The 14,520-nt window shown below is 37.5% G+C and overlaps 1 protein-coding gene across 5 annotated transcripts in view; it reads left to right on the top strand.

Annotated features, from left to right (window-relative positions):
* MTMR3 (myotubularin related protein 3) overlaps nucleotides 1-14,520 on the top strand; it is a 140,459-nt gene that overhangs the window by 84,122 nt on the left and 41,817 nt on the right. For all 5 annotated transcript variants that reach the window (XM_021703608.2, XM_021703612.2, XM_021703610.2 and 2 more), the window contains exons 3-5: nucleotides 1,788-1,866; nucleotides 10,467-10,556; nucleotides 10,950-11,066. In XM_021703608.2, the coding sequence (XP_021559283.1) occupies nucleotides 1,864-1,866; nucleotides 10,467-10,556; nucleotides 10,950-11,066 (210 nt within the window). In that variant the 5' untranslated portion in view covers nucleotides 1,788-1,863. The remainder of the gene's footprint in view (nucleotides 1-1,787; nucleotides 1,867-10,466; nucleotides 10,557-10,949; nucleotides 11,067-14,520) is intronic.

Below are 14,520 nucleotides of genomic sequence, written 5' to 3'. Positions count from 1 at the left end.
GTGGGAGAGGGAGAAGCAGGCTTCCCGCGGAGCAGGGAGCCCGATGCGGGGCTCGATCCCAGGACCCTGGGATCATGACCTGAGCCGAAGGCGGACGCTTAACGACTGAGCCACCCAGGCGCCCCTTCCCTTACTGTTTTTTTGATTGAGGTCAATATCTTCACACTGTGCCTTAGATTAAGTGAAAACCTTTTATGTAGTATTATTCTGAGTTTCTTCTTTAAAACACTTCTTTGTAAAAGTTTATTTTCCTAATTACAAATGTAAAGTAATTCTAAGTATAAAATCTAAAAGTCCCCAGGGCGCCTGGGTGGCTCAGTCATTAAGTGTCTGCCTTTGGCTCAGGTCATGATCCCCGGGTCCTGGGATCAAGCCCTGCATCGGGCTCCCTGCTCAGCGGGAAGCCTGCTTCTCCCTCTCCCACTCCCCCTGCTTGTGTTCCCTCTCTCCTGTCCCTCTCTCTGTCAAATAAATAAATAAAATTCTTAAAAGCAAACACTAAAAGTCCCCACTTCCACTTCTCTTTCTTGGAGGGGTAACTATTGATAAAAATTCCTGTATCATTTTTCTGTGTGTGTACAAACATGCTTCAGAATTAATACAAGTAATGCGTATGTCTATTTTTAATTTAACCTTTTAAATTACAGGACATTGACACTTCTACCAAGTTGCAGTGGGAATTAGTCTTTAGAAACCATACTATAGATGCTTAGAATGCAATTTATTGCTGCTGGATTAGTCCCATAACTTTCTTGCTGTAAGATTATTTTTAGTGTTTTATGAAGAGTTTGCTTATGTGCACACTCTTTACATTTTAAAAAATTCTTTTTATTTTTTTTAAAGATTTTGTTTTTAAGTAATCTTTACACCCAGCGTGGGGCTCAAACCCACAACTCTGAGATAGAGTTGCACGCTCCATTAACTGAGCCAGCCAGACACCCCAGCTGCATTTTTTTAAATTGAGCTATAATTCACATCATATGAAACTTATAGTTTATAAGTTTATAGCTCAGGGATTTTTACAATGTATATAATGTTGTGCTAAACACCACTATTATCTAATCCCGGAACATTTTTATCACCCCACAAAGATACCCTGTATCCATGAGCAGTTACTCCCTATTCCTTCTTCAACCTAATCCCTGGCAACCACTAATCTGCTTTCTGTCTTTATGGGTTTACCTGTTCTGGACATTTCATATAAATGGTATCATGTAATAATGGGGTTTTTTTGCCTGACTTTTTCACTTAGTATAATGTTCTCATAGTTCGTTCACATTGTATCATGTATCAGTATTTCAGTCCTTTTTATTATGTGACTTTTCAGATGAGCATAGAATATTGGGGCAATAAGGCAGTTTTTTCAAATTTTGCTTACTAAGCCAGTTTGGTTCTCACAGATAGGGAGATCCATTTTGAATACATAGATCAGCACAGAAACATTCTATAATATTATAAGAATATTGTTTTTGCATTTGCAGATTGGTTTTAATCTTTATTATTTCATCCATAGTTTATAACATTTTTCATATTACCGTCAGCCTTAGAAACATGAGTCTTTGCTACGTTTTTGCTCAAATAGGACCATGAGGATTTTCGCAAAGGCATTATGGAGTTTGGATTTAACTAGTGGGAATTGGCTGGGTGATATTTAACTTGTTCTTGGGTGACTCTGGTCAGGTCTGCAGGTCCAAGTATGTGTAGTTCTTTAATTAGAATATGGCCAAGTAGGGAGAAAATTGCCAATTTTGTCCTTTTTTTTTTTTTTTTTCTTTTTAATGATCCAGGTGTAAAGGAAAGAAAAGCCTTGCCAGACACTGAAGAAGGGAAGGGGATTTCTCCTCCTAATCTGGGTCTCCTGTCATGGTAAGTAAAAAGAAATAACAAGAAAATTGGAATTGAACTCTATCCTGCAATTAAGTGAACACTAATAGGTCCATACATTTTTGTTTTTGTAAATCATTTTACTTTTCCTGAACTCTCTTCTTGTTACCTTTCTTTTTTTTTTTTTTTTTTAAGATTTTATTTACTTATTTGACAGAGAGACACAGCGAGAGAGGGAACACAAGCAAGGGGAGTGGGAGAGGGAGAAGCAGGCTCCCCACAGAGCAGGGAGCCCGATGTGGGACTCGATCCCAGGTCCCTGAGATCATGACCCGAGCCGAAGGCAGTCGCTTAACCAACTGAGCCACCCAGGCGCCCGTTACCCTTCTTTTATTGTTTATTTAGTAATAATGGAGCATTTTAGTGTTTTAAATGGTTTATTTAATCCTGTGAATTAGATATTGTCTATTACTTTTCAGTCAGGTAATAAATGGACTCAAGACTAAAATTCGTGGTTCTTGGATTCTAGGTTTCTTAATCCTTTTCTAGGAAGCAAGATGTAGTGAAAACCGTGTGTGTGTGTGTGTGTGTGTGTGTGTGTGTGTGTGTTTAGAAGAATTATGATATGGTCATATACATATTCTTTATGAATTCACCTTTCTGGATAGAAGTAAATCCCTACCTTCCCCTTTCTGTGTATTTAAGACAGTATTTTTATCCCAAAGAAGGTGAAGCAGCTTTGCACACCTCCTGCCTACATCTTTGACTGGAAAGAGCATATAATGGATATTTCAGTGACTTGTAGGCCATTTAGGGCTCAGTCCAAGCAGAGAAGATGAGCAATGAGCCAACCACATTTCTATCAGTCCTGAGCATATGTAAACAGTGCTTCAAGGCTTAAAAAAGAAATGGTGCTCTGTAATATTGTTCTGCTTCTGCCTTGTTATGTTTCCTAGATCCAAACTCTGTTTCATGCTGGCGCACAAAGAAGGAATTGAAAAGGCCATGTTAATTTCAAGCTTCATTAGGGACATGGGTTGAAAATGCTTTTTAAAAACAAACTAAAACACAACAGAAAAACTAGTTGTGCAGAAATGTCATACTAAAAGGAGGAGAAAGGTAACTACTTTCATTTTGAAGTTGGGTCAGTTTTTTCTTAGTTTGTGGGTATAACAACTTTTTGATAGATTGTATATCCAAACACTGATGAACTTTTAATATTATTTCTCTAGACTACAGTTTATTTTACTGGTTTTCCCATAGAGTTTTTAATGAATTGAAAAAGTGTTTGCCTAATATTTATATGGTATGTTTGCCAATGCTAATGAATAACAAATGACAGCCTTATAAAAGCAGCTCTGTTCTGTACTGAGGGGTTGTCCTTTATTGTAGACCATGTAGCTAGCAACAGTGCAGTCCTCGCCCTGGTGCAGCTGGGGTCTCTGTTAGTGCCCTGTGGATAGTCTTCTGGTGCACTCAGAGAAGATTTTGTGTGCTGTAGTTGGGGAGCAGTATGGCCGTGTGTCTTTTTTTTTTTTTAATTTCTCATAAAGTAACATTATAACAAGTTTTTACAAATACTCATTGATAATTCTAATACCAGAACCCATGGTTGTATTCCTTTCTACCTACCTGTATTCCTTTCTACTGAATATTTTTTATGTATTTGGAATTAAAGCATAATTAAATTTCTATTTTGCTTATTTCACTAAAGGAATTAAACATTTTCCCGTGTTGATTCATTGGATTCCTAATGTTCATTTTACTAGCTGTATAACATTTTGCAAGTTGTTGAACCGTTGATTTAATTAATATCAATTAATTGGTATATTCTGTTTCAGCATTTAGGTCATATATACTTAATCATTATTTGTGTAGTGCATTCAGGAGTACTGAAATTTTTTTGTTTTTTTAAAGATTTTATTTATTTGAAAGAGAGCACAAGCAGGGGGAGCGGCAGGCAGAGGGAGAGGGAGAAGCAGGCTCCCTGCTGAGCAAGGAGCCCGATGCGGGGCTCGATCCCAGGACCTGGGATCATTACCTAAGCCAAAAAAGGCGGACACCTAACCGACTGAGCCATCCAGGCACCCCAAATTTTCTTTTTTAAAATGTACAGCTCTGTACTAATTTGAGTAACATCCTCTCTTATGCTTGTAAAGATTCTTAATGAGATTGAAGTCTTTTTTGGGAGGTTAAGCATTAATAGAATATGTTTTCATGTTTTATGGAAAATCTCAAGCTTGTACAAAGAGAATAGTGCAGTGAACCATCATGTGCATCAATCCACTGCAGTAATGATTAATTCGTGGCCATACTTGTTTCTTCTGACTCCCTCACCATCAACTCTTGGATTATTTTGAAATAAATCCCAAGTGTTGTATCAAGAGAAATTTGTATTTTTGATGGCCTTCAATACCAGTCTTGAGAATAATGACTGGGGAAAAAAAAAAAAAAGAATAATGACTGGAATTGACAATGAGACTGATAATTATTTTCATTTTTACATTTTGTCCAGTATTCCTACACATATTTTACTCTCAGTAGTAGTTTTTTTTTAAAATTCTGGAACGTTGTATATGAATTTAGTTAATAGGCATTTTGACTTGTTGGCAGTCTCTGCTTCCTGTGTTCTTTAAATATTTATTTGTAATGTTGATTTCCCCTCTAAAGCATGGATTACCTTTCTTACCTACATAAGCCAATAGCAGAAACTAGCCTGGAACTGTGGTGACTAATCCCTTTTCAAGATTTTTGTAGGTAGCTCCACTGACCTTATGGAACTGGTAGAGGCTAAGAAGTGCCAGATTCCACAATGCCTGGTGTCCATCAGCAATACCAGGAAATCGACCATGTGGAATACATGCTCCCTAGTACTAATAAATTACTACTTGTAGCCTGGGAGAAATTTTGCAAGCCTCTTATGAGGCCAAGACTTTCTAGTCTGTTTCTTCCTTCCCTTTTGTCTCCTTCCAGCTCCTTACTCTATCAACCATCTCAAGTTTGACCTTTTTTTTACCCATGAAACTTAAAAACTATAATAAATTAGGCAGTTAATTCGACTTATGTGTTAGCCAAGTAATGTTTTTTGAAATACCATTCTTCTAGGATGTCAGTAACTTGTCCTAATGTTAATTAAGTCTTTGGTGATTAAATGCATATTTATGTACAAGGGGGAAATCAGCTCTAAAGCTTTATAGGTAACATGAATTGAGATAGTCTTTTAAAAAGAGCCCTTATTTGACTATGAAAAAATATTACTTCATGATCTTGCCTTGCTGACTTAATTTTCTGTTCTCTTATGTTCGAAATGATTCAATTTTCAGTTTTCACTGGCTACTTTGGTTATATACATTGGCATGGATTAGCACCCAAGTGAATGTGCCAGCAAGAATAGATTTGTAATGGCTTCTCATTTTTGGTTTTGTTTTTAGCTTGCCTATGTTATTTTAATTCTGTGCTATTTAAAGGTCAGTAAAAAACTAGGTCTGATAATCACTTGAAGAAATGAGTGCCTTTGTAAAATGATCTTGAAGAGAATAAAAGTTTAGGCCTATATATTTGTGTGAGTTAAAAAGTTAATGTGATGCTGAGGAGGCATGTTTACAGTGTACTTTTATTACTTTTATGTAATAATTTTTTAAAGATTTTATTAGAGCTGGGGGAGGGGGAGACGGAAAGGGAGGAGAATCTCAAGCAGACTCCCCGCTGAGCACAGAGCCCCATGCAGGGCTTGATCTCATGACCCCCCAGATCACAACCTGAGCCAAAATCAAGAATCAAACGCTTAACCGACTGAGACACCCAGGCACCCCTTTTACGTAATAATTTTTAAAGCATTCCCCTTCATAGTGTTTCCTACCTCTCCCCTATTGCTTTATGAGAAAAATCTTCCTAAATTCAAGATTCCTCTTATCTTTTCTTAGTTTTAAGTGTAAACACTCAATGTTCTTTGAGTCAATAGCTAAAAAAAAGGTAACACTTAGAGAAAAATGAGTTCCTTTCAAATATGACTGTATCCCTTGTTATTCCTTCACCCAGTCATTGACCTTGGAGGAAATGACTCAAGAGGGATAAAATGGAACATATTGACACAGACTTCTTCATCTAACGAGTTATTTTGGTGTTTATGGGAGTGGAGCCTTTGTACAAACCTTTGTATACCCCCAAGTAATTATATTTTTAGAGGCTCTAAGCTATATGATATCAACCTTACTAAAATATACTGCCTTAATTAAACTTTTTTTTTTGGTATAAGAAACTGAATAAGTTTTTATACTTTTGCTTTTATAATTATTAGCCATAATTTTTTTTTTAAGATTTTTTTTTAAGATTTTTATTTATTTATTTGACAGAGAGAGACACAGTGAGAGAGGGAACACAAGCAAGGGGGAGTGGGAGAGGGAGAAGCAGGCTTCCCACGGAGCAGAGAGCCCGATGTGGGACTCAATCCCAGGACCCTGGGACCATGACCTGAGCTGAAGGCAGTTGCTTAACGACTGAGCCACCCAGGCGCCCCATTTTTTAAAGATTTTTAAAATTTATTTGACAGAGAGACAGCAAGAGAAGGAACACAAGCAGGGGGAGTGGGAGAGGGAGAAGCAGGCTTCCTGCCAAGCAGGGAGCCTGGTGCGGGGCTCCATCCCAGGACCCTGGGATCATAACCTGAGCCGAAGGCAGATGCTTAATGACTGAGCCAGCTAGGCGCCTCTATCAGCCAAAATTTCTTAATTCATCATGGTGAATACCTCACAGCCCTAGGGATGTGACTATTAACACATGATTGTTTTCAAATATAAAAGACTTTATTTAATGATGAGTGAAGTTTCATAAATTTTTTCTGGATTTCATGAACCATTTATAAAGTTGTTACAGTTTTATTTTTAGAACTTGAAGTCAGTAATTTCTTTCTATATTTTAAATATCAAACCTTTAAAAGGCTCGTAAAATTCTTGTGCCTCAAAATAAAGTGGCTCCTTAGAGGGGATGGAATGGGCCCAGTCAGCTAGTAGCCAAGAGACTGATTTTATGGTGGTAGATGGGTGAGGGATTGTTATTCAATCCCTGTATGGCTCTTGTCACAGATTAGCTCTGGAAAAATGGTTTGAGAGAAAGTGACTTCAGAGGAGACCACTTGAATTAGTGTTGCAGTGTAGTAGATAGAGCAGCAGTTCTCCAACTCTTTGCTTTGAAGATCCCTTCTTACATTCCTAACTTATTGAGGACCCCAGAGGGGGTATGTATGTCTATACTTTATTAGAAATTAAATCTGGGAAGTCTTTAAAATGTTCTTATGTTCGTTTAAAGATAACTAACTGGGGTGCCTGGCTGGCTCATTTGATAGAGTGCGCAATTCTTTTTTTTTTTAAGATTTTGTTTATTTATTTGAGAGAATGAGAGAGAGCACACGAGAGGGGGGAGGGTCAGAGGGAGAGGCAGACTCCCTGCCGAGCAGGGAGCCCGATGCGGGACTCGATCCAGGGACTTCAGGATCATGACCTGAGCCGAGGGCAGTTGCTTAACCAACTGAGCCACCCAGGGGCCCTAGAGTGCGCAGTTCTTGATCTTGGGGTTGTGGGTTTGAGCCCCATGTTGGGTGTAGAGATCACTTAAAATCTTAATAATAAAATAACAAAGACCAACTAAATGTTAACATAACGTTTTTGGGTGCCTGGGTGGCTCAGTTGGTTAAGCATCTGCCTTCGGCTCAGGTCATTATCCCAGGATCCTGGGATCAAGCCCCGCATTGGGCTTCCTGCTCCGCGGGAAACCTGCTTCTCCCTCTCCCACTCCCCCTGCTTGTGTTCTCTCTTTCTCTCTCAAATAAATAAATAAAATCTTAAAAAAAAAAAAATAACGTTTTTGATGAAAATAACTTTTTCCTCATCCAGAAATAGTGTAACCAGTGGCATTATTAATATTTTTACAAATCTCTTTAATGTTTTGCTTGATAGATGATAACTAGATCCTTATATCTACTGCATTTAATTTGTTAAAATATGTTGTTGAAAAAAATGTTGAAAATATGAAGTAAATCCAGCCTCACACAGATATGTAGTTAGAAGAATATTTTAATAGTTTTTCTCTCTGGAGAATATTGTATATATTCTTCTGTTACACCAAAACAAGGAATATTTTTTTTTTTTTTTTTTGGACAAGTAATATTTCTTTAAAGGTTAGTTGCAATGTGGAATCTGAAACCATATCAGTGAACTTACTATATTTACTGTTACATTTTTTAAAGATTTATTTATTTTAGATGGGGGGAGGGGCCATGGGAGAGGGAGAGAGTGTCCTAAGGGGACTCTGTGCTGAGTGCAGAGTCGGACATGGGGTTCGATCTCATGACTCTGAGATCACAACCTGAGCTGAAATCAAGAGTCAGACACTTAACTGACTGCACCACCTGGGCGCCCCAATATATTCTATTACGTTTAAAGCCATTGGTCTATCTTGCACTTTAAATGGATCTTTTATTCATGCATGATTTTGTAACATTACGCATTTGTCATTTTGAAAATAATTGTTCATTGAATAATGCCGAAATTCCAAATATAGACATATTTCTCTATATCATTTCTTTTATTATTTTATTATTTTTTATTTTCTTAAGTAGGCTCCACACCCAGGGATGGAGCCCAACACAGGGCTTTGAACTCACCATCCCGAGATCAAGACCTGAGCTGAGATCAAGAGTTGGATGCTTAACTGACTGACCCACCCAGGCGCCCCTATAATTTCTTTCAAAAATCACATTTGGGGGACACCTAGGTGGCTCAGTTGGTTAAGTGTCTGCCTTCAGCTTGGGTCATGATCCCAGGGTCCTGGGATTGAATCCCGCATTGGGCTCCTTGCTCAGTGGGAGCCTGCTTCTCCCTCTGCTGCCATTCCCCTTGCTTGTGCTCAGGTGCACTCTTTCTCTCTCTCTGACAAATAAATAAATGAAATCTTAAAAAAAAAAATATATATATATATAAAAATTACATTTGGTAGTATTGCCTCTGATTTCGTCAGAAAAGTCTGCTTAAGTATTGGGAATCTGTGAAGTTCTTCATTTTAGCAGTTGATGGGTTTTCCAAGATTCAAATTTTCACATGAAAGCTTTATCATTAGTAATTAATGATGTCATTTGGAGGAAAAAAATCTGCCAGCTTAAGTCTGAATTAGTCTGTCAGTTCTTTCAATTAAAATGGTATTTAATGAAAAAAACTGGTTAGTTCAGCTGGTAACTAAAACAGTTACACAGATGGTGTACCTTGAGACAACCATAATATTGTCAGTATGTGGCAGAAGTGTTTCATGTTATTTCCTTTATAAAAAAAGACTTACTGAAGGGTCAAGATTTAATAAAATTTTATTTTTATTATCAAGGACATCCTAAGTGAAATTGGTGTCATTGCTTATACTAAGGTGCCAATAGTTTTATCTACTAATTCTTTCTGTACTGTTAGTACAAATGTCAATACAGTGAAAAAAGGCAGATAATGTCTTCGTACTAATGTGGAGGTGTTTCTGACCACATAGAGCCCCTGAAAGGTCTCAGAATCTGTAGACCTCACTTTGAGAGCCACATTAGTAGTGTTACTGTTTTATGATTAAGATTGCTATTAGGTAAAACCGTAAGTGGGTTTTATAATTAGGATTTATAGGTAGGATGTTATTTATAGGTAGGATTTATTTTTTCCTTTGAGGAGATTTAAAGAATTGCTGGAATTGTGTTAAGCAGAACATATAGGTAGAACTGTCCACTAACTAGCGGTTAAAATTCTTAGTGCTGTCAGGGGAACATGATATGGCTTTTGCTCTTGTAAAATGCGCTGTATAAAACAGATTCTGTAATAATTTACGGTTAGGCTTTCCAACAGATTGCTTTTTTCCTGTCTTCCTAAACCATAAAAGTTCATAATATAAAAGACTGCTTTTTTATACACATTATAATTAGTTCAATTCAAGTGCCATTTAGATTAGAATTTAGTGCTTTTTTTGAAATTGTCTTAATAGAAATCTGTTTTGTAATTTAAGGCAGATTAAACTAGGGACAGTGGTTCATACATTTTCACTTTTTGAGGGATTCAGTTTCTAAACTTAAATTTTTAAAGAAACCTTTCTGTTATGGAAATCTCACTTCTAACCAAAGTAGACACAATGGTTTAGTGAACCACTGCTTTTCCCAGTTTTCCCAGTTATCCCTCTTGGATAATCCTGTTTCATTTGTTTCCCACTCACTTCCTTCCTACCCTCCCCCTTCCAATTATTTTGAAGCAAATTGTAGACCTCACATCATTTCATTCTTAAGTAATTCAGGATATAGCTTTCAAAAATAAGAATTTAAGGTCATAACTTACAGAGAAGAAACTCTTGGTTTGTCTTACAAGTAATGTACTAACAACTTACTTGTGCTTAGTAAAAATGTTCTTAACCTCTCAAGACTTTTTTTTTTTTTTGCACCCATGTATTCTCTGACTAGAGACACCTAATATATTGGCTGGAACACTTTGGGGATGAATATTTTTTCCTTGAGCTTTCTGCCTGTTCACCTTGGTAACTGGACTCTCAATTGTGATCACACTACTTGACATGGCAGAAAAATAAAATATGGACGACTGAGAGCTTTGAAATTATTTAAAGGTTTTGGGTTTTTCCAGGATGAAGAGACTCGGCACAGCCTTGAGTGCATCCAGGCCAATCAGATCTTTCCCAGGAAGCAGCTGATCCGGGAGGATGAGAATCTTCAGGTAATTACAGGCCACTTTGATTATAAAATAAGTATTTAGCATCATAGTAACAATGTAGCAGAACTAATGGATTGAAGTAATGCACTGTATAATTTTGTTTTTCCCTCCCATACACATAGTAGAAATGCAAGCTGGAAAACATCTCTCTTTTTAGAAAGACTTATTTCCTGAGAATTCATTATTTGAGATGATCATATCTCTGTCATTCCTTCAGTAGTCTAGAATTTGAATAACCAGGTATATTTGAATTATGTGGATATAAATCATCCTCTTTAGGTCCCTTGTTTATTTATTTTGAGTGACAGGTTTTTTCATCCATTCGTCCAGCCTGTGCTTGAAGACTTTGCTTTTACTGCTTTAGAACTCTGAAAGGTTTCTTCTTCCATTTTGAAGGTTCCTTTTCTTGAACTTCATGGAGAAAGCACAGAGTATGTGGGCCGTGCTGAGGATGCCATCATTGCCCTTTCTAATTATAGACTTCACATCAAGTTCAAGGAGTCTCTTGTTAATGTAAGTGATTACCAACTGTTTTCCCACTAAAGTAGATGGAGAAAGGAAGTTAAAAAAATTGTTAATGTTCTTAAAGAGAGGAGTGTTATACACAGTTGGATATGAAAACATTGTGTGCTCCGCTTTTCTCTCACTTAATTTAGCACTCAGGGGACACTAGGTTAACAAGCAACTCTTATGCTTGATTTAAAATGATACATGTAGTCGTCAGCTGAACTGTCCATTGTTTAGTAACACCGAACGATTTGTACTAGGTAATGGTGTATCATTAAGCTTTATAAGGGTACAAAGGCTGTATAGGCTTTTATTCTTCAATCTTTAGTACTTACCAGCTGCCTCAGTTGAGTTAATTTTTGGGACCCTAATGTCAAATGATGAGATGTACTTTGAGCTCCATGCAGACTCTCATTATAGGGTGAAGTTGATGCTAATGGCTTCTTAGTGGAATAAGCATGGATGTTAAATACAATGTTTATTTGCATAATGGACTGTATTACTGAAGAAAAGGGAGGCTCTCAGTTCTTAAGAGTGCATTTGCCCTTTTCAGTTATGAGGGTATTCTCAGTGAACTGGTTCTTCAGTGCACTGCCATCGTGAATGTGCCTTTCACCACAAAGATACGCAAGTGCATGTACTTCCACCAAATGAATGCCTTCTTCCTTTTTCCTTTGCTAGTATTGTGGCTTTCTTCAGTTTGATTCTAGCACTGAGAAATGTATTAAAATATTTTATAAAAGTTCAGGACCATCCTTTCATTCAGACTCCACATTGTGTGTTTTGGGGTTCATTTTGGGATTCTTTGAAATCTGTCACTTAAGTTCATTTTACTTAGTGGTCCAGAAGTTACCTCTTTTGTCATATCTTTTCATTTGTCAAAATGCTGCCATTTTGTTTGTAATTGGCATTTATTATTTATGTAGTATTTATTATTATTCTTTGCAGTTAAATATTTATATCCAGGAGCCGTTGTGGTCTGAATTCCTCCTGGCATCTAGTTTTGGGCTGTGATCATAGCTATTACTGTCCATCAGCTAAAAATACACATTGGATTCATCAAGGAAAGAGGCATGCTGTGCATTCATACCATATAGCACATATACTGTTCAGAAGGGTCCATTTGATATTGGATAGTCACGATAGGAAGGAACGGGATGAAAACTCCTATAAAATCCTGGCAACCAGAAATTGCCTCCCAGCCACTGTGGGATTCAAATAATTAGAATTGCCCAGTTTAATCTTGTGTTTAAATTCTGTTTACATGATTGGAATTAATGAAATTATAATTAAATTGCATGGGGGATGATACAGTTTCATGTTATCGTATTTTCCCATATGGTCCCCCATTTCTCAACTTATTGCCTTAGAGCCAGGTATTTCAGAGGCTATTTTTAGATCTATTTGGGAATAGGGTCTGTTGGAGAGAAAGCATGGATTTGATCATGTCATTTTCCAGCCTAAGGCCCTTCAGTGTTTCTTTACTACTTCTAAGATGAAATTACTTAGCATGGTATCAGGCTTAGTGGTGTGATCCTTGGTCTCTGCCAGCTTTTCTGTCAGTTTCTCTCTTTTCCCCTTTCTCCCCTTTGTATTATTAGTAAAACCACCCTCTTTGAAGTATTCAGCCATATCTCACACCTTTGAATTCTCTCTCTTCTCTCCTGCCTGGGGAATTTCTCTCCCATCTGTCAAAACCCAGGTTAGGTGGTAACTTCTGTGAAGCCTTTCTCCGTTCCCTCACAGTTTGTTACCCCTGCCTCTGACTCTTCAGTGTCTCAAACATGCCTTTACAACATTTGTGAGATGTGTTATAATTTTTTGGTTATTCATCTTTGTATCTTCGGAATTAGCATGTTTTCCTGGTGCCATGGTATTCAGTAAATATTAAGTGAATTGAAGTTAATATGAGTTTGAAATGGATATTAGACCATTTTAAAACCCCTTTTGGGTTTAAAGCTCATTTAAAAACAAATTTCTGTGTGACTAGGACTGTGTCCTCATCGTCTCTAACAGTAGCTGTGTGAGTAGGCTGTTTACTGGAATTGTTGATCCCCCATTGTGATTGAGGTACAGTGCTTAAGAAAACTTACCACTGTTCTTACTTTTGACCCATTTCCTCACCTAAAAGTGTTTTCTCAGCATAATAACCCTCAAAGGCATAGAGCTTGCATGTCATGTAAAAGTCCCAAGATAATGGCTTTGTACTCAGAAATGATTGTGCAAAAGTATTTTGGCATTGTAGCAACTTTAAACATTTCAAATCGAGAGAGACTAGGATTTCTCCATACAAATAATCACATCACAGTTAGTGCTAAGGTTCCTCAACCTGTGGTTACTCCACAAAACAGCGGCTCTTCCTGCACTAGGTCCTGGGTGGAGACCAGAGAATTGGTGGTGTCGCCCCTCTTTCTTTTTCTTTTTCTTTCTTTCTTTCTTCCTCCCTTCCTCCCTCCCCTTCCCTCCCCTTTCCTCCCCTTCCCTCCCCTTCCCTCCCCTTCCCTCCCCTTCCCTCCCCTCCCCTTCCCTCCCCTTCCCTCCCCCTTCCCTCCCCTCCCCTTCCCTCCCTTTCCCTCCCCTTCCCTCCCCTTCCCTCCCCTTCCCTCTTCCCCCTTCCCCCTTCCCTCCTCTCAGCAGATAAGTATTTCAGTAAAATACATGAGATCAAGGGACTGCCTTTTAAAGGTTATAATATCTAAATCAAATACATTTCAACCATCAAAAGTCCAGATGTGCCAAGTATATACTGTGGCATGCCTTGGTTTTGCATCATTTTGTATGCTTTTAAATCAACACATTTAGCACTTTAGAAAATGGCTTACCATCAGGTTTTAAATAGCTACCTGATACATATATTCTCTTTTAATTTTATAGCACATTGAATAAAACATGCCTGTAGATTTAGATACCATAACATCATTACTTTAAACATTCACTGGGTATCAGGTTTCCAAGTCCTAGAATAAAGAACGTCTGTAGGAGAGTTCATTTGTAGCATTTAAGGTATGAAGTGCTCCCATTCTGTGCTTTTCCCAAACTGTATTTTTACATATGTACAGGTATATTTCTTTGCTGAGCTCATTTATAAACAAGTAAGTGTTCAAGTGGAATTCATGAAAATTTAAAACAATTTTTGTTGTGTAATTCAATAGACTGCCTCTCAGTCTGCTGCTTCTGAAATCCCAGTAAGTAGCATGAGAATCTTAGGTGGTTTTTGCACCTGTGCTTTGGAACAAGTTGGTTTTGACTGTCAGATGCTCACCTTGCAAAGCAGCAGAATTTGTCCTCTCTGCATGAGTCCTTTCCCTTTTACTAGACAAAGTGCTAGTGGTATACTATGATGAGAACAATTTGTGGAGTGAGAAAAAGCCCCACAGTTTATACATAAACAGATGAAATTATGATCTTCAAAAAATGTAAAGTGAATTTCAACTAGGAATAATTTGTAAAATCAACATTA

The sequence above is a fragment of the Neomonachus schauinslandi genome, chromosome 14 (genome assembly GCF_002201575.2).
Source record: "Neomonachus schauinslandi chromosome 14, ASM220157v2, whole genome shotgun sequence".
Classification (NCBI taxonomy): domain Eukaryota; kingdom Metazoa; phylum Chordata; class Mammalia; order Carnivora; family Phocidae; genus Neomonachus; species Neomonachus schauinslandi.
This window is presented reverse-complemented; position numbering and strand designations above follow the sequence as displayed.